Source organism: Ambystoma mexicanum, chromosome 14, assembly GCF_040938575.1.
Source record: "Ambystoma mexicanum isolate Mex_15411 chromosome 14, UKY_AmexF1_1, whole genome shotgun sequence".
In the NCBI taxonomy this organism is placed as follows: Eukaryota; Metazoa; Chordata; class Amphibia; order Caudata; family Ambystomatidae; genus Ambystoma; species Ambystoma mexicanum.
In genome coordinates, this window is record NC_090940.1 from 403971191 (window position 1) to 403992151 (window position 20961).

General features: G+C 45.0%; 1 protein-coding gene across 3 annotated transcripts in view; it reads left to right on the forward strand.

Moving 5' to 3' along the window:
• KNSTRN (kinetochore localized astrin (SPAG5) binding protein) overlaps positions 1-20961 on the forward strand; it is a 566595-nt gene that overhangs the window by 301499 nt on the left and 244135 nt on the right. For all 3 annotated transcript variants that reach the window (XM_069637536.1, XM_069637534.1, XM_069637535.1), the window contains exon 6: positions 18146-18260. In XM_069637536.1, the coding sequence (XP_069493637.1) occupies positions 18146-18260 (115 nt within the window). The remainder of the gene's footprint in view (positions 1-18145; positions 18261-20961) is intronic.

Consider the following 20961-nt stretch of genomic DNA (forward strand, 5'->3'; position numbering starts at 1 on the left):
TGGGGGACCCCTCAAGTGGATCTCTTCGCCTCCGGTGTCAACCGGAAGTGCGAAAGGTTTTGCTCACGGGAATTTCCTCCAAAATGAGCCTTAGGAGACGCGTTCGTGGTGGAGTGGTCATTCCCACTGCTGTACGCGTTTCCTCCAGTCCCCATCATCCAGCAAATGCTGCGGAGGTTACGGAGGTTCGGTTCCCGGATGTTCCTCATTGCTCCGGCGTGGGCCCGGAGGACATGGTACCCGGACCTTCTCGACTTGTCCATCTGCCCTCTCCACGTCGTCTTCCCTAACGAGACGATCTGCTCTCACGGGAGGGGGGTCAGGTTCTCCATGCAGAGGTCAGATCCCTCAATCTTCATGCTTGGAATCTGACTGAAAGGTTGAGGTATAAGGATTGGGACCTCCCTGAAGACGTGATGGAGGTGTTGCTCTCGGCCAGGCGGCCGGCAACTAAGTCTCTGTACCGTTGCCATTGGAGAAAGTTCTGCGACTGGTGCAGAGTTCAGAATGTGGATCCTTTTGAATGTGACATTCCCATGGTTCTGTCTTTTTTGCTTTCTTTGGCCCACAGGGGCTTGCAAGTGGGGACCATTAAAGGTTACCTGGCGGCGCTGTCCATATTTAAGCGCTCGTCTGAAGAGTGTTCCTATTTTAAAATTCCTTTTAATTTCGCAGTTTTTGAAAGGGCTCACTAATGTGTTCCCTCCGTCACCTTTTCTGGTGCCAGGTTGGGATTTGAACCTTGTTCTTAAGTTTCTTATGGGTGCTCCGTTTGAGCCTTTACATTCTTGCCCTTTGAGGCTGTTAACTCTGAAAACGGTGTTTTTGGTTGCGGTTACTTCCGCTCGCAGAGTGAGTGAGTTACAGGCACTTTCAGTTAAGTCCTTCTTTTCTTCCGAAGGTGGTTTCGGAATTGCATTTGAGCTAGAAGGTTGTTCTTCCGGTGTTCTATCCTCCTCCACATCCTGGTAAGGAAGAGGATAGGCTCCATAGGCTTGATCCTAGGAGAGCGTTGAGCTTTTATATCTCGCGCATGTCCCGGGTCAGAGTGGACGATCAACTTTTCATTGGTTATGCTGGAAAGTGTTTGGGACAAGCTGTGACGAAATAGACTGTCTCGTTGGATTATTTTAGCTATCTCCGAGTGTTACCGCTTTGCGGATAAGGACCCTCCAGCTGGCTTGCGGCCCCATTCTACCAGAGGAGTGGCTGCGTCTACTGCCCTGCAGAGGGGAGTTCCTATTCGTCACATCTGTGATGCAGCCACCTGGGCTTCAGTACATACTTTTGTACGTCACTATTCCCTCGATTCCATCAGAGGGCAAGATCTGGCCTTTGGCAAGGCAGTTCTCTATTCCGCAATTTGATTGGGCATGCTAAATTTGTATTCTAAATTCTTTCCCACCTCCTTGCTTGGTACTGCTTTGGGAGTCTGTCATAGATATGGAATATGTCGGAGGACCCAATCCCCTCGAAGAACAAGTTACTTTCTTACCTGGTAACGTTCTTTCGATGGGATGGTCCGACGACGTATTCCATATCGCTCCCTCCCTGCCTTCTCCGCTGCAGAATTTCTGTTGCGATTGCAGCTTGCGTTCCGCAAGGCCTTGTGTGTCTGACTGGCAGAAAACTGGTGGCACACGTTCTGGGAAAAAACTATAACTGAGGCTATGGGCGTTGTGCGTCCTACTTATCACATCGGGTGACGTCGGCCATCGGAGGAGGTCCTCGGACGGCGCATCGACGTAATCGACGCAGGGCGCAGACGCCAAAGATTTTCCGAAGCAGCACAGCTGTGGACATTACCTGTCATAGATATGGAATACGTCGTCGGACCATCCCATCGAAAGAACGTTACCAGGTAAGAAAGTAACTTGTTCTTCTAGGCCTTCTTTCGGACGTAGTAAGGACTAACCTCACTCCTGCTGTGAGCCTGGAAAGATCATTGGGCCTCATTGTGAGTTCTGCAGTGTGATCAAAAACGATGGTAATTACTGCTGAACTACAGGTTTGGAGGTAAGGCAGAGGAGACCTCTCCTGGAGGTAATTCATCCACCTCATGCCCAAAACGGCCAAATGGACAGTATTACCGCTGGTGGTAATGCTGCTGAAATCCACATGGAGTCGTTAAAGGGGACTAACTCGCCTACCACCACTTGTAATCCAGTGGTAATACCGCCAGACCCAGTGGTGGTAACAGTAATGCTGTTTGGTGGTATTTCCGCCAAGATAGCTCCAAACTCGATGAGGCTGATTGTCGCCTAGCAAGAGAACAGCAGAGAAGGTCAGAGTGAACCACCATTTTCCATGTACAGTTACCAGAAACTCAAGAGCTAGAGTACAACAGATGAGGAATTGCTTATGGGTGTGAGCATCTTCGAACTGTTGAAGGAAGAATGGAAAGAACAAGATTGAAGTTCCAATTTAGTAGAGTTAACCAAAATGTTCAAGAACAAATAAGGTTGCTTTAGACACAAGATTTAAAGTTCAAAACAAACATTTGTATTAACTTAAATGTCAGGATGGAAAATCATCAATTTTACCATATACTATCGTGCGATTTCCATACCATACCAAACCAAAACTAAGGAAAGTCAAAGTACACACGTTCAACTTGGGAATCTGTCTGTGTCCAAAACCTATACTTTCCCTCACAACTAATCTTATACAACGTGTAGGGATGTCAGTAACAACCAAAATGGTGTTCATCATAAAGTTTGGAAATTGGTCCACCTCGCAGCTCCCTTCCCCAAGTATAAAGTAGTTCAAACAAAAGTCTATGGCTTGCCTTGAGTTCCAAATCCAAATACTATTGACCACAATACTCGGGGTTCCCTTCCCCAAGTTCCAGAACTCAATTCAAAACACCAAACATTTTGAGGCTCTGTCTTAAAGACAATAAGTAGCTCCAACCTCAGGGATCCGTCCCCAAGATATAATTTCAGTGAGGTTTTCATATGATGGTGTTTCCCATTTTTCTTAATGTTCTTTGCCACACTTACACTCTCTGCATATAGCTGGTTATTACACCACAAAATGTTTTAGTTGAAAATGGCAGCTCAGTTAATTTCACCTTTTAAGTTAATTTCCCAGAGTTCCATTCACTTTGGGTTGAAATACACATTGGATTTGCTGACCTTGTGAAAGTTTTATTCACTTGGAGTTCATTAAACATTGGTTTCTTTGAAGAAACACTTAATTGTTCTGGAGAAATAAAATATGTGAACGTTGCTTACAATGTAAATTTCATTCACTTTAAGAATTGGTACACAGTGTATTTAGTTAGGTGGAGAAGCTTCATTTCTTTTAGCATCTTCATAAGTGACGGTTTTCTTTTGGTTCCATGTGTTAATATCCCTGCAAAAATATTGCCATATTTTTGCGCCGATATTGACTCATGGACCCTGCGGGGGACACCCTTGCAACCCCTCCATTATTTTAATGTGCGGGGGACACCCCTGCTCCCACAAATTATCCCCCCAAAAATATCGCCTATGGCGAGACAAACGGCCATATGTATGGCGATATTTTTGGTGGGGATTTTTTGTAGGGATACCTTTCTTTCAGTGCGCTATTAGAAAATGTGCAGATAATTTGCCTAAACATTGTTTTTTACGTTCGGCATTCAATAATGCTTCAAAGTTTGCGTGTAACTAACTTTATTTTCAAATAGCTTTGTTATAATATATCGTTTAGTTTGCTTTTAATATGCCCAGCGTGCAGTGACTTTCGTAAACGTGCTTTCAACTGCACGCAACCACTCTGTGACAAGTTATTCTCTCTAATTGCAGAGTTAACAAGTCTTCTTGTTTGCTGGTTTGCAAGGATTCGAATCGGAGACCTTCGAAAACATGTCTCCCCATTCACGCGACCACTCTCGTACAAAATATCCTTGCGTGTGGGATCAAACACTCGCATAGCGTGTTTCTGATTGCATAGAAACTCACTGGTTGCTTTGTTGCAAGATCTTGCCGCGCAGATCTTCCGGCCTTCTGGTCTTTGCTTCAGGGCTCCACCTCCTGCCCCTCAGGCACTCCTAGGTCGGCTTCTGGCCCCAGGAGAACAAGCCCCTCAAGCAGTAGAAAAAGGGGCATCCTTCCAGTACGGCTCCCCTTTCACGCCTCCCGCCTCTTTTGGTTCCACAGAGTCCCAGCACCCGGCCGCTCTTCCCTGAACCAGAAGCATGCTGTTCTTTTTTGCCTCGCTGCAGCTGCAATTTCACTGCCACTGCTCCTGTCACCACCTCCTCCCTCACTCTCATTTGGTGGGGTTTTTTATACATCGGTAGCCCTTTTACAGGTTGCAAGTGTACGTTCACAATTGGCCCTGCCTCACCATCATTAAGGGGAGATGCCTGACCTCTACTGCTCTCAGCAGGCATCTTCCTCGCCCCAGTACCGAAGTGGTGAAAGCAACTGGTCTTTATTACCCCCTGTTGCTTCTTCCTAGTCTTAGTAGTTTTTGTACGCCTGAATGAGGAAGTCCTGGGCGTGCAGCGGGCAGTCTTTATTTTATAATACCCCAGGAAGATGGGGGAAGGGTTGGTCATTAGGAAAACAGAATACCATGTCTCCCAAGGGCATCCCACTCCCGGTCCTTACAGGACCTCCACCCAGGTGATCCTCCCTTGCTTGTCCACCCCCACGGTCGGCATCCAAAAGCGATGCCCTTTCAGTGGCCACCTGCGCAGAGGATCCATGGGGAATATAAGTGAGAATACCCTGAGGTTTATGACAATTGGTATAAAGGAATTTGAGTGGTGCTTAATCTAAACAAAAAATGCTCCATGATTTAGGCTCCTGACTTCCATTATTCAAGGGAGAACAGGTACTGGTGCTATTCTCAGTAAGTGAGAAAAAGTTGACCGCTAGATGACATGATCCCCACACTCTGACACAGATAGCCGGGGATTTAAATTATAGATCCATCTGCATGATAGACTAAAGAAAGCAAACATTCCATGCCAAGTGGTTAAAAGCCTAGCAACAGGCCTTGCAAAGTCCATTCGACCACTAGCACAGTAAGTATTTTTTTTAGGAGGGACGAGTACCTCTCTTAAGGTGCTCAACTATGTGGTTGAGCGTCTGTTGGTGCACTAATTGCTCTGCTCACAACTGCCCTCTAGATTGCAGCAGTGCACAAGTCAATCTGTGTTAGTCGGCTGTTCTCAAGGCGGTCTCTGGGTGGGTTCTGGGACATCTCTGAGGTGTATGTGTGCTCGGAACCAAGAAGTCTGCCTACCTGCTTCCTCTAAGAAGAGATTAGAGGAGCAGTCACTTAAACCTGTAAGTGAATTGCACAAGAAAGGTATCTAGATGGCCTAGAACTGGTGTGTTACAATAAAGATATTGTACTACACCAGTCAGTATGTAAACATATTCCACATCCTACCTCCCCAATGTCTACACTGCAACATAAAACTGAAAGCCGATCTCCTCCGAATGACGCTTTTAACCTACCTCTCCTATGCCTTCTAGCGAACATTTGTGAATTGCCTCCAACCTGCCTCTGTCCCTCACTTTCTCTTCTTCCACTCTAGCACTTCATCTATCATGGTCACAACCCTAACACAGCTGGCCGTACCTCGTACCTGCACTTAAAAATATCTAATGTTGGTTGTCCTTTATGTAAAGTCCACCCGTGTATTGTCCCTGGTAACTGTTCCATTTACTCCCCTCCACAACCTGTTCAGAATGTCACTCAAACTCTCCCCATTGTAAGAAGCGCACTGCTTCCCGACTAATCTGATTTATAATTGTTCTTTTATAACACGCATAATACCGCAGACCGGTTGGTAAGCGCGAGACCAGGATTCAAACCTGTGTTGCTAAGCAATTTCTTATCTGTTGTACGTTTTTATGATCAAGAGATTGTTTCTCCCTGTGTATAAATAACATGCAGGATGAGGTTTTTGGCTATGTGATCCAGGCCTGCCTTGTACTACTTTGTTGTTTACAATAGCCTGAGGGGGTGTCAGAGCTGCGCCCTGGTGCCTGTAGTTTTTAATGTATGCTCTAATGGTTTAGCAAAAACAAAGAGGTGCTGGCTGGCATATGGTCTTTCCCTTCTGTAATGGCTTGGCAGGCGAAGAACGGTGGTCTGGAGGGTTGCCCAGAGCATTGCCAGTGGTTAAGATTAATTCTAAACCTTCCAGCCATCACCTCTTTGTTTTTGCTATGTCACCTCGAGTGGGACGGGTATGCCCAGACGTGGGTCCCGTGCCTGCTGGGCCTAGAGACCCAAGCTACTCCTCACTGATGAGCCCCAACAAGGGCGAAACATGTTTGGGGATGCTTGTGGTCTCGTGCAGAAGGGATGTGGCCTAGCAGTTCGGGCTGGACTGCCCCTTTTGGGGTGGGGCCAATCCTGATTTGCATATGGTCTTTCCCTTCTGTAATGGCTTGGCAGGCGAAGAACGGTGGTCTGGAGGGTTGCCCAGAGCATTGCCAGTGGTTAAGATTAATTCTAAACCTTCCAGCCATCACCTCTTTGTTTTTGCTATGTCACCCCGAGTGGGACGGGTATGCCCAGACGTGGGTCCCGTGCCTGCTGGGCCTAGAGACCCAAGCTACTCCTCACTGATGAGCCCCAACAAGGGCGAAACATGTTTGGGGATGCTTGTGGTCTCGTGCAGAAGGGATGTGGCCTAGCAGTTCGGGCTGGACTGCCCCTTTTGGGGTGGGGCCAATCCTGATTTGCATATGGTCTTTCCCTTCTGTAATGGCTTGGCAGGCGAAGAACGGTGGTCTGGAGGGTTGCCCAGAGCATTGCCAGTGGTTAAGATTAATTCTAAACCTTCCAGCCATCACCTCTTTGTTTTTGCTATGCTCTAATGGTTTGCCATTGTTGCTGCAGAATCTTAGTGATGATGTTCCAAAAATGAATGGCGAGGGTATTCTAGTTCTATAATTAAGCAGATGATTGTGTGCTTTTGCACTTGCACGCTCCGGATGTCGCAAGGCATAGTAGGACTGCTTTCCTTTCTATTTACTCATTGTCAGTTTCATTGTTTATTTGCTCACTTCCCTTTTGCTTTGCAGCGCTTTGAAACACTGTCTTGCTGTATAAGCGCCTTATAAATATCCAATAAAATACATTTTTTTTATAGCAAGGACCCCAAAATCACTGCTAAAATTAATTGATGCGTGTACGGCGGCCATGAATGAATTGGACTTGTAGGTAATGTTGCAAAGTCGACTACTTTGTGTTTTACCCAAAGTTCATAAAAGAAAGGGAAGACTTTCTATTCAAATAATAATCCCATACCTGTGGTCAAGCACTTTGATTCCTTCGTATCCATTTCACTGCTAATCTTATCCTGCAAAGCCATATGACTAAACGTGGTTTCCAAGTTATTTATTTATTTTAATTTCTTTATTGCCATTTTGCTGAACACCACAATCAACCAACCAAAAAGTCAACCCTTCCCCACCCCTCCGGTACACACATGAGGGTAATACAAGAAAACCAGAAGCAGTCCAGGCGACAAGATCGGTGCTCTTCCAGGGATACTCCCAATCCAATCTCCAAACCGGCGCTGCCTCATAGTACAAAATGCCCAATCCCTGGATGCAGTTCTAAGAAGTAGGTGGAGACCGCCCCTCAGGGCCCGACTGGACAGGAGATCCCAGCCATGGCTTCCAAGTTAAGGCAAGCTATAGGGGAAGTTTTTAAATGTGACAGTGCCTACAAAACCCAGCCTGTTGAGTTTACAAAGCAAAGGCCAAAACCACAGCACTATATGGGGCAGTGTTAAATGGTGAAGGACTTTTGAGATCCCATGGCTAAATAAGGTGGAGAGGGAATGGATTAGTGTTTCTACTTTAATCCCTAGCAATCTTGCCTCTCCTCGTGGGAAAATTATCACTCGGTTATGGAAAGCCCACTTAATCAAACACTGAGAACAGCGTTTATAAAGAATTGAGTAAACCAATGAATAGATTCATTGCAACTTCTTTAGCCCTCTTACTTTATACCCCCATTTTTTTATTTCTACACTCCCTTTGCTACATCACTGTTTTTTTAAATACTACTGCACATTATAACTCTTACCCTGAAGAAAAAAAAGTCCCTGCCATATTTCCATTTTAATCCTGAGACCCTTCTCCACTTTATTTTGTTTTGTCCTATTTTTTCTCCCCTCCGAAGATGTTATAGATTTCCTATTTTGAAGAACAAAGGCTTTCGACTATGCCACCCAGCCTTCACTTTTCATGAGGGGCAAATACAAAATGTTTCTTGGGCCCTTACTAGATTTTTACAAGAGGCACTGAAACTCTGCGAGAACAATTATAATGAATATTTATTCATTGTTTGCTTGTTAGGCCCTTATACAGAAAGCAAATACTGTTTCAAAGCGCCCCCAGGGCAAGAGGCGGGGACAAAGGATGATAAACAATTACAATACATAAAAATAATAAATATAAAATACAATGGGGAGGTAAAGACGAACCTACTATGCCTTGTGAGTGTTCAGAACGTGCAAGTGCAGAATGGAGACAGAATGGGATAGGTGCTGTGGTGCTCGTGGGTGAGCAGAAGGTGAAGTGCAATGTAAATTAAGTGCAAACCTCCAAGGGCGGACGGTGAGCCGAGGCAATTGCTGAGGATAGACAGCAGCTGGGATGAGACGTTGTGGGAGTTCTAGGCCCTGAGGATGTATAAGGGCCCTTCACACCAATCGAGCAACTGGGAGATTAGCAGAGGAGAGCGGGAGGAAAGGTAGAGGTAAAGAGGAAGGCCTTGAATTTAAGAAAGTCCTGCTCAAGACAAAGAGGGAGGGAGGGGGAGGCTGTTCCAAAGAAGGGAGCCAGCTGAAGAAAGCGATCGACCACCTGCCCTCTGTTTAGCAGACGGCTTTGCACACAAGGAATTTGTTTCTGAGGAGCTGAGAGGAGCGCAGAGGTCTAGAGGGGGAATATTTGGTAAGAAAGAGTTGCAGATAGTGTGGTCCCCGGCCCCAGACAGCCTTGTGGATGATAGAGGGATTTGAATTTAATCCGTGAAGCAACCGGGAGCCAGTGAAGACTTTATAGGGCAGTAGAGATTCAGGCTGAACATTGGTCCCTGAATATTTATTAAAAATCACTTGATGCTCTAGAAACTTGTTAATAATTGTTTTGTATCTTAATTCTTATTAAATGTTGTATTATACTATTATTTTATTAGGATGTAATGATTGGTTTTATTGATATAATTGATTAGTTTGAATCATACAATTTTGAAAATGTACATGTTGAACTATTTGTATGAACCTTTATGGGAATACATTTTGCGAAATTAACCTTGATTGATAATTGTTGTAAATGTATCATGTTATAGCATTGATAATTAGAAAAATGATCCTCTATCAATATATACATATTTGGAGGTTATAAGCTTGAACTCAAGTGTGGCAGGCTTGGTAGCCCAGCTCAAAGCCCTCTTTGAAGTATTAAAGCATTGTACCAAACCCTCACCCGATCCACAAGCAGCTCAGGAAAAATGCAATGGAATCAGCAACTTGTTTTTTATTGAAACAATGCACAAAATACGTATCCTTGAATCGACTTATCACAGCAATAGCCCCCTCCTGTGCCGCAGCATGTGCAATGCCCCTCTGGAACAAATTCTCTCCTCTCTCCCCCGGACCTTCTAAAAGCAATTACCTCCCTCACACCTACTGCCTACTTTGATGATATTAACCCAGGGTTCATCATTAAAAAATGGATGGGCCTGGCGCTAAAAAAAACACTCCTCCGCATCATTAATACCTCATAGAGGAATAATTCCTGGATACCCTCAAGACTGGTCTCATATGACCCCTTTTGAAAAAACAAGCCTAGACCCAAAATGACCTGGCAAACTACCAGCCCATTACGAACCTCTCGTTTATTGGCAAAATCTTGGAAAAAGTAGTTGCTACAAAACTGTTTGCCAAAATCGAACAACTACACCTAAATGACCTTTGGTTGTGGTTCTGCACAAGTTTAACAGCGAGATAGCCATCATCCACCAACTGGATGGTGGCTAAGGGCAACTCCAGGCCTCCTCCTTGTCCTTGATCTCTCGGCTGCATTCAACACTGTCCACCACCACATCAACTTCTCTCTCCTCGCCAAAAGGGTGGGATTCTCTGGAACTGTCCTGTATTGGTTTTCCTCCCATCTCTTGGGCAGACATTAGGACGCCTACATGAACACATTGCGTTCTGTCCAACTCCTAGTCTCCTGCTGAGTCCCCCAAGGCTCAGTCCTCCCACCAATGTATGTATTTATTATTTGTTTGTTCATTTATAATACGCTTGATACCAGCGAGTGGTTTCTAAGCACGGGATTGGTATTCAAACCTGTGTTGTGACACGTTGTCTTGCTTCCAAGACAAATATGTTGCCCCTGAGCTATCCTTCTTCCCCTGTAACCCTTTTTGAACTTTGCATAGAGCCTCTGGACACACTCCTCGAAGATCCTTATAGATCCACCAATATGTGGACGAATCTCAATTATACCAGAGGAAAAAAAGCTCATAGGACGTATGTTGTCTCCACAATTACCTAGCCATTTTCCAATCCTGGATGGCGACTGCCTACCTTAAACTTAACCCACCCAAGACTGAATTTGTCCTCATTGGTTCCCCGCTAAACAACAACTTAACCAACAATGGCTCAGTGATATGTGCCTAAAGGGATTTGATCTTCTATCGGATTCAGCAAAATCCTTAGACTTCAATCAGCCTGTCCTTCCAGAAACACCATGGGTAAAAAGGCTCAAACGGCCTGGCTCCAAAACTCCACCCTTTGCAAAATCAACCATTATCCCACTGCAGGACTTCCGGATTGTAGAGTAGGCACTTGTGGTCTCGCACATCAAGGAGGGGGGTGTACACTCCTGACAGGGCTCCCAGCTGCTCACTTGGCACAACTAAAAATAGTCCACCATGCTGCAGAACGTCTTATTGCGGGTGTGCAGAAATGTGACCGAGTCGCCCCGTCCTATGGGAACTACATTGGCTTCCTTTCTATGCCGCCAGAGTACTTTTCAAGATTGCATTCATCATCGACAAAGCAATCGCAAGTAGCACACCTGATTACCTATCGGCTAACCTCCACATATCTGGTGGCACACGCTCCTTGTGCAGCAAATTGTCCAACCTGCTCTAATCACAACTTGTCTGCAGAGAGGTCTGCAAACAATCCTTTTGTCACATGCCCACCTTCTGGAACTCAATCCTGGTATCTACTAGGAAAGCACACACAACTCTCTAATTTCGCGAATCTCTCAACATGTGGCTTTTCTAACTCCCAAGTAAGGTCTAATCCCAATGGATGCACATACTGACACACAGACAGAAACTTGAAGTACCGCGCTACTCTTAAAAGATGCCAGCCAAACCCTGTACAGTGCTCTTTTGTTCTCGAGTTAGGTCTGTGCTTTAAACAATAAAAAAGATAAAATGTTTTTTAAATTTAAAAATGTCTTTGTTTGATATAGCTTTATCCAGTAAAACTTTACACACATACATCCATCCATATACAACGTTACAGAATATTTTTTTTTCAAAACCAAAAACATTAGTACAAGCTAAAAAGAGAAAAGCTGTTAAAACAGGTCCCTTACACAATTCATCAATCACGAGTTGCTTGTTTGGTTCTACAAGGAGAGTCCACTACAAATGTTCATAAATTAAAAAGGACCTATTTCTAAAATATGGTTCAAGCATCTCTTTACAAAGGTCACAAAGTACAGTGCATGCTATAATTACATGTTTTAAAGTTTCATTCACCATCATACCGTACCAACTGGATCGATTTACGTTAGTTAACTTGCTACGGACCCCCAAGACATCCTTCGTCAAAAAGAGATTTCATTTCAAGCGTACCCAAAAGTTCCTGAATTTCTTTGCGGGATGTCTAATCAAACATTTCTGCACTCTATTGTACGGTTTGAAGTCAAGTATGAAATGGTTGAAAATTGTGTAAAATTCTAAACGGGATCTGTTTGTGATCCAATCGTTTTCGTACATTTTCTTTTTAACCTTGGAGGGAGTGTATTCCAGGTCAGACAATGAAAGGTCGTTAAGCTCAAGGATATTCATGGACCCATTGATCCATTGAGTCAAGGTAGTGCTGTCTCCTTCATTGACAGAAGCATTAAGTTGTTTAAACAGAGTACCAAATGGGGGAAATAGAATACTTTTCAATAACTTTAGTGTGCGGCAAGCGACCATGGCCTCCAGTGAGACCAGGCCCAGAATATGTTGAATCGTGGCCAAGGGAACACACATCTGCAGGGAAAGAACACGCTTCCAGATTATTGCTTCCACTTTTTACCACATTAGGCAATCCTCTCGCACCTCAGCTTCATAGATCAATCTGGGGACCAACATTTGATTGTACATCTTGATCACTCGGGCAAGAGAGAATCAGCCATATTTTTTATTAACAAATTCAGTTGGATTGCGGCCAAAACGGCTTTTAGTATAAGGGCCTGGTTTGCCAAGACCAATGATCTCCTGGCTTTAAAGACTACTCCCAAGTATTTAAATTCAGATACCTCCTCCATTTTTTGGCCGTCAATGAACCAACAGAAATGTGTTCTCCTCGACAGCGGCTTACGTCGATTCATAATAAGGACCTTGGATTTGGAAACCGTGTGTAGACCAAGGTCTTTAAAATATTCACCCAGCACAAAGAAGTTTGCAAACCCACTGCGGTGTAGTGCAGCAAGACCGCGTAGTCTGCATAAAGAAGGTACTGCAACTTAATGGACCCCAGTTTCAGTAGGTTTGCAACAATAGTGGCTAAGGCTGCACCTGTTCCTAGAATGTGCCAATGAAATGTGAACAGCGCTAACATGCAGCCCTGTCGAACACCACGTGCTACATGGATCCATTCTGTATAATTCCCCCTTCTATTGAATCTGACCTTCAAACGGGTGTCTGCATGTAGCTGTTCCAAGATACCAACCAGATATTCAGAGCATCCCCGATCCCTTAGTATCTTCCATAACCGTAAGCAATCTACGCAATCAAATGCCTTTGTAATGTCTAAAAAGGCCATGTAGAGGCTGCACTTTGGCTGATGCCCATGTTTGGTCAATAGGCGGATCAAAAAACAATCGAGTGATGTACTGGCCTCCTTTCTAAAGTCAGATTGATTAATGTCAAATTTCGCTGAGCCTTCCGCCCAATGCTGCACGCAATAAGAATCTCGAGGATCTTGTAGGAAGAGTCCAAAAGAGATGGGACGGTAATTTGAAGGATCTCCTTTTTTGAAAATCGCTATGACTATTGCCTCCTTCCAAGAAGGCGGGAATTGATGACTCACCAACACGTCACGGTACAAATGCAATAGGCCCTACGCCCATAGCAATGGAACAGATTTTAAAGTCTGATTAGTGAGCCTGTCTGGGCCTGGGGCATTTGAATGTTTTGCCCTCTTAATTGACCACACTATATCTTCTGTATCGATTTTTACCTCCTCCCAATGGGAGAAAGGCACTAATGTGACCCGGGAAGCCACATCTGGATCCTTCACAACGTTCATGTGCCCATATAAGGTGTTAAAATGAGCCACCCATACGGACCCCGAAATTGACTGTGCTTGTAATGATACCTGAGCCACTTGTCCTCGAATTAGCTGCCGAAAAATGTGACAAATCTCTTGAGCTCAGGGCAGATGACATACACTCTGCATCTTTCTGAAAAAGTAAGTACCTGTGGCCCTTTAGCCAATGTGTTAGTTTCCATATCCGCGTAAATGCTGCAGGGCCCAACATTTTAGCTTTCCTGATGTCCGGCCTTAATTTTCTTTTTCTTCGGCTCACAGCTATGTTGTATGTATGCGAGAAATCGTGACATGATAACTTTTGGCACAACATAGACGGGGGGTATTAACCCTGCATTATGGCCCCAGTGGGGGACAAACGTATATCCGGGGGAATATAAAAAGAGAATGCCACCAACAAGTGTTCTACTTTAACAATAAAGTGATCAGCTATTTTGGGACCCCATATGAACGCTTGATCTTGGGGTCTGATGTTGATAAGTGTAGAGGCTGTGTATTGGACCCCACACTATTAAACCCTACCCATGACGTCAGCAGCTGCGAGTGGTCACTCCCGTGGCTGCATTTAACCTTCAAACCGTGACAACTAGTCACCATGAACTCCCAGGTAAACACGTAGTCCAGTGTTGACCGGTGGCTACCGCTAGACCAGGTATATTTTGGTGGAATGTCCCCCTTTATTCTACCATTTACTGGTGTTAAGTCACATTTGTCAAAAAAGAGCATACCAGTCTCCCCCCAGCTCCAGCATTCTGCGAGCATTGCCGGGCAGGTCCTTGATTGTATCAGGCAGCCTCTAGCCATTCTGAATGTCACCCATGATGACAAGTCCATCTTTTTTAGAGGCACAGTAAGGTTCAGTGCAATTAATAATTTCAGAAAAAAAAGTCAACCAGACGTATTGGGGCAGGATTGTAGTAGACGTTTAGCACAATCAACAAATTCCAGACAGAGTCTAAAGCATCCCACCAAGTAATAATTTTCATACCCAGGATGTCACCACGCCCCACTAGGAGATTTTCCACCCTAGAGCCTGCTGAAAGTCGCCAGGCACTCAATAAGCCACCAAAGGGGTCTTCCTTTTTTCCCTTTTTGGGCCGGCTCATGTAAAACGACAAAGCCATCCACAACTGGGGTATCTAGCATGAACGTTTCCTGCAAACAGATCAGAACAGCGCCATCCCAAAACTCACTGTTGCAACAAAGATGATGGAACCCTAGCGTGTTGCATGAAATAAATCTAGTGCCCTAATTTCAATTGGAACCCGTTAGCCCCCATTTGTGCTCATGGGAGTTGATCACATAAGCCCAATCGTACGATACTGTGCGCTTATTCTTGTTAATAGGCCCTGCACTCATGGTGCTGATAGTCCACTTTAAAATTAATCAACAGGGGTTCACGTGAAATTGAATCAAGACCCATACTAGAAGATTCCCTTTGCATAACAGGTAACACATCTTCACAATCTTCAGTTAGCAAGTATCCCATGTTGCCCCACCTCTCTGATTAAGCCATAACCAATTTCTTAATCAAGTGGGAATGGAAATCCACTTTTACTACGTCCACCCGTCTGAAATCCACAAAAAATATTCTAGCAATGTCTCTCGAAATCAATGAGTATAAAGCTGAAATAGCCAGAATATAGTGGTGATTCTGCAGGTAAACCCCCCTTTACCTTGAACGTACGTTTCATTGAGAGATAAGCTGACTCCTCCCCCAAGTTCGTACTGGACCCCAACTGACTTGGGAGGGGAATCCCCGTCATCAGCTTCCTGTTCTGACTTGATGGGTCCGACTTGATGGTCGTGCAGTTATAAAATGCCTCTGTCCCCAAGTACCGCTCGAGCAGAATATAAACACTGCCCGAGCAATCTTTGAGGCCACAGGAAGGAGTGTTGTCGTCAGCCTGGTATTGAGAACGCCGGAAGGACCCCTGAGTGCTGTAAGGCAAAAGGTTAATATCAGGAATGTACTCTATAATGGCAATGGGCAATGGACAGAAAGGGTTAAACAAGATGCAGTGACACCAGCTTACCTAGTAGAGATGGAATGTAGGTAGAACACCTACGCAGGGAAATCCACGGCAGGCTGGAATGATGTAATAGGCACTCCTTCCCAGTACCTCGTGGAGCGTGGCAGGATGTGTAACAAGGCTTGAAGCAATCCGAAGGTTGCAAAACAGAAGGGCAATCCAAGAGCAAGTCCAGAGTATAACAGGGGTCGGATGTCCAGAAAATCAGAGAGCACGCCAAAATCCAAGGATAATCCAATAGCAAATCCGAAAAGAGTTCCAAGGTCGAAGCAAACAAGAGCAAGGGTAATGCGTGACAGTCCTCCGTAGCAGTTGAAGTAGCTGTGAAGCAAAGAATCTTGTTTGCCGGCTTCTTTTGAAGGGGCGAGCGGTATCACGTGACGTATCACGTGACTGCTCGCGTACGTTGCATGGCGCGCAACGCGGCCAGCGATTGGAGCTGCCGGCACTTCCTGGTATTCTGATGTTGCCGGCTGTGTAAGAGGCGCCATGGCAGACGCCAACGCGGAAAAGGGCGAAACGAGGCAGAACCGCCCAACATGGTATTCCGCCTGCCGTGTTTTCCCTGCTGGTGGTGTGAACGGGAAATACTACGGCGCGAGGCGCCTGAGGAGGAGGGGTGCGAAGAGGGAAAGGCCGTGTGAGAGGGCATGACACTTCCCCTATTACTGGAAGTTTAAAGGGTAACTATCTAATTGGGCCTTTAAGTGCCAGCAGAGCTTGGTCTATCGGGCTAGGTGGTCCAATCTGCGTTGTAGCTCTAAACCTCTGTTCCTCCATCATACTAAAGATGGAGGATACGTCCGAATCTACCTGGGGCTTGGGAACAGCTGGTATAAAACTTTGAACCCTTCCAGCTGTCGATGGATGGCTAGCCATCTCTCCACTTCCACCCACGGTCAGAGGCTGAACCATAGGTTCATGTATGGCATCTGATATCAGATCTGTTTCACACTGTACGGAATCTATAGAATAGGTGGAAAGCATTGAGAGGTTAACATAATTTTCCGTCATGGTTTTGTCTTTAGGTTTTAAATAGGCTGTGATTAAAACATTGGGCTTGTTATCGAGTTTCAACAGTTTTGACCTTTTGGAATACGAGCTCTTGGAAGGAGCTAGATCAGTTTCCCTCTTTCGTACCGAGGTCACCTTTAGTTTACGTGATGAAATGGCGACTTTCATCACACGAATCCTCTGGAGCATGCTCCTCTGGGAAAACTTGGATCTGCGCTTTTGAGAGACCGCAAGAATTTAAGGGGACCTTTGTTATTATGGCCTAACCTAGCATTTGGCTTGCTTGCATTTTTGGCTTTCTTTTTTTTCTTTAGTACCATCAGGGGGCAGAAATTCCCTTGCCAAATCAAGCTGGGTGAAGCCCATACAAAGCAATATAGGTGTCTCCGCAGTAGGATGTTTCACCCCCTCGGGTTGCAACGTGGATTCTACATCCAGTTGCAGTAAACTAAAGTCTATTGCAGAGCTGGCCAACTAAACAGACACCCCACTAGCCACCACTGTCTCCAAGGGTCTGGGAGGCTGTGGACAAGTAATCGCTAATGCGATATGCCTTCCGTGACTCTTCCCACCTTTCACATTATAAATTCCAGATGCCATAATAAAACCTTCAATAACATTTATTTTGCCAGATAGATCTTTTAAAATTGAGCGCACTTCCTGCAGTTCCTGTAACTCTGATCTTGGCCTCTGTCCATAGTGTCCAGAATCCTGAAGAGTACAGGAAAGGAGAAAGCGTCAGTTATGGGCTCCTCCTGACAGGGAGGGGGTGATCATAGGGTTGCCTTAAAGGAGGGAACTGCTTGTCGTGGTCAAGGCAGCTGCGTTTTATGGTGCAGAGTTGTGGGGGTAGTCAGCAGCCCCTAAAGCTGGCGGTGCTGCAGAATGGGTTCCTTAAAAAAGAACTCTGGCAAGATGGTTGTTGACGCGTGTTATTAGACACACAAACGGGCCCGCCATCGAGAGAAATGTATTGACGAGATGGGCCCCCGCCATATGAACGTGCCTTGTACGTGATATTCCGTTTGGGTTTTTTACCTTTTGGTATCCTTGTTAAAAGCTTGGAATGAGTTCTGCCCAGGTGTGTCCTTTCTGTGTATCGGAAAGAGAACGCATTAACACTTCTTCTTTTTTGCCCAAGCTATGATAAATATAGATGCCTCTACCTCAAGCCTTTATTGGCAGCTGCGAAAGTTCAGACTATTGTTGAAGCTTTAACTCTGTGCTGGTCTACCACTAACAAGGCAATTAGTGCCAAATACATACATGGGGCATGTTTAAAAAGAACACGGCCCTCCACCTTGCCATAATTGTCATACAAATGAATCCCAGTTTTTACAATGCATTCAAGGACATTTTCCTGTATTTTGTGTTTTACAATTGTTGTTTTCTGTTTTTAATGAGATTGTTTGATAGTAACCTTGAGAATTGTATAGTATGTCATTACATTGTAATTCGATACATATAATTTGAATGTATTGTATTATTCACTGTAAGACTTTAAGTCGAATAAAGTGTTGTTGACTGATTTTACTAAACAATTATGTTTTGCCAGGAAACAGTCAAAGGTCTGCAAGAAAAACAGGCAGCGCTGGAAAGTGAAGTTGCAGAGTTAAACAAGCATTTGGAGAGAAATATGGTTATCTTGGAGAACCGGAATATTGACCCAGGTAGGTTGTGGCTATCAAAACGTAATGTTTTATACGTTTCCTACTTAATCTACTAGTACATTTAAAATGATTCTTTGTTCTTCCAGGTGGTACCATCATGATTTTCACAAATCTGCTCACGTTGGGGGCAGCAGCTCTGTCTTTGTAGATCATATTTTAATATAATCTATTTTGCTCCAGTTATTAGTCCACTTTGAGCCATGTGATATTAGCTGCAATTCTTTTAGCATTGTATGCCTCCCTTATGTGTGGAAGCTGGAAAACTAATTGCATGTGACTTTTGTTGCTTTACATAACGTGAATTCAGAAAAGAAATGTTATTTGAGCCTAGTTTACTCGAGCTAGATATTGGAATAATGTGAAGGTCTTCCGATTCTCCTTTCGGACATGCAGTCCTCAAGGGTTAAGCAAAGTGTTTTTACCACATGTTCTGCGATATTTATAGTTTTGGTTCAGATAACCTGCATGCTCAGTGTGTATACTGGAAAGTGTTTTCAAAGCTCCACAGATCAGTCGGTACGCAGGGCAAGTCCTGTACATTGGACCACCTCACCGCTACTCGTCATGGGATACTCCTGCAAAGCCACCCCCGTGCCACGCGTTCCAACCTTTGTACCTTCCTCCGTGCTGACCCATCAGAACTATGAGTGTTCTAGTCTGTCCTGCTGCTTTATACAGAATTCTTTAATCTTGATGCGGTCCTTCACCCCAAACAAGCATTTGGTTTAGTTTTTGCCTCTGGTGTAAATAATTAATCTTTTTTTCGCAACTTTGAATAGCAGAGTGAATAATTAAATCGTCAAGCTTCACATCTCCTCCCGTTTCCTAATCCGCCACCCACTCCTTGCTCCCTGGTTTTCCCCACCTCCCAAGAAAGTCCAATGGCAACATGAGGTCGATGTCAAGCACCAGAACTGTCAATGAACGGTGCAAGGGCCTATAATCAGATCGTGCATAAGAGCCCTCACTAGTCGTCATGCCTCTGAAACGGTTCCTAGCATTTCTACTAGTTGCTGGTCGCTTTTTCAGTACTAGCATGTCATGTTTTAGTGAACCACAAGCCGAGTGTGGGAACATCATCTGTATTTCAAAAGTTGGAAATCGCCATACTGGCTGGATGCAGCAGTTAAGTAGTAGCGAGAGCTCCATGTCCCGTATGCAAAGGCTAGTGGTCTATTGTGTTCTGCTCCAAGGAGCATGTATACAGGGCCATAAGGCAGACTGACCCCCAGCATATCCTATGTTTCGGATATTACTTATAGTCAGAAGTCCCTAAGCTGGGGACACGTCCACAGTATATCTAATGTACCCCCCCCCCCCCCTCCACAGCCTCTCAGCACTGGTCTGAGACATTATGGTAAGGGCATTCTGGGATTGAAGTACTGTTGGGGAGGGTTTTCCAGTGGCCTCTAGTGAGGGGTGTTCAAAGACCTTTCCTGAGTGGAGGGAACAGGGTGTGTGCCACATTGTGACACATTCTCTCCTTGGTTAACATAGCAGAACCGTCAGACTCCCCTCGTAGTAGGGGATGGGCTGATACGAAGCACAATTGGTCCCATACACAATTAAATACACCACACGTGATATAGCGTGTGTGTATCTATATATCAGTGAAAAAACTTTAGTTGAAATGACGTTAAGGTGCCGATTTAATGCAACACAACCCATGCATTTCACCAGGTGTTGATAGCTGGCATCATCAGTGACATCCCTGGTACAGCAGATCAAGTGTACATGAGAAGCATGTTGATCAGACTGAACTGTCAGTGGATATTTCTACTCTGTGGAAGGAATAGGGTGAAATGTCTGAGAAAAAAATTACCGACCCCACCAAAAGACCTACAACTCACACCATGAAAAGTTCTAACTTTTTGTGGTATGTGTTTAGGTGGGGGCAGTATGAAAAAATGTTTTTTAAAAAAGTCTGCTGGGGCCTGGGGGGGGGGGCTGGGAGTTCCCCGCAACACCCCGCTCACTATAGTGAGCTGGGTTGCGGGGGACACCCCCGAGCTCTCCCAACAGAACAGGGGGAAAAAAACGGGGCCTGCGGGGGTGTCCCCCCCCCCCCCCACATCTCGCTCACTATACTACACAGTATAGTCAGCGGGGGTTGCGGGGGAAACCCTTGCATGTTCGTATGGGAAATGTACGAACATTTTGTGTTCGTGCATTTCCCATGCGAATATTTCCATCATGGGAAATGCAGCCGCGGCCACTTCACGCAGATCCTTGTGGAAGGTGCTGTGCGCTAAACAGGGTCGTAGACCTTCGTGATTGGAAAGCTACCCATAGAAGCGGTTATTTGGCAGTGTTCGTTCCCGGTGGAGGGGCTGGCTCCCAGAGCTTTGCAGAATTGTTCGCTCAGATGTTACTATATTTTATATCTTCTTTTCTCTGAGACTTTATTTTTATATTTGAAATGTACATTTGAACACGGAATGAAACCATACATGTTTTCCTAATGTTCCTTGAACTGCACACTTCATCCTGCTTTTACAGAATAGTGCAAAGAACATCATGAAGTGCATAGTAAATGCCCACGCCTGTAGCCAGTAGCACTGTAGCGTAGTAGTTTTATTGTCTTTAACTGGCATGTTTGGTGTTTAAGGCTGTCCAGGGGCAAACGTAGCTAAGCAGTCTTGAAGGGGATACGTTTCACAAGCCGTGAAATCGCGTTTGGTGCTCCGCTCCACAATGTTTG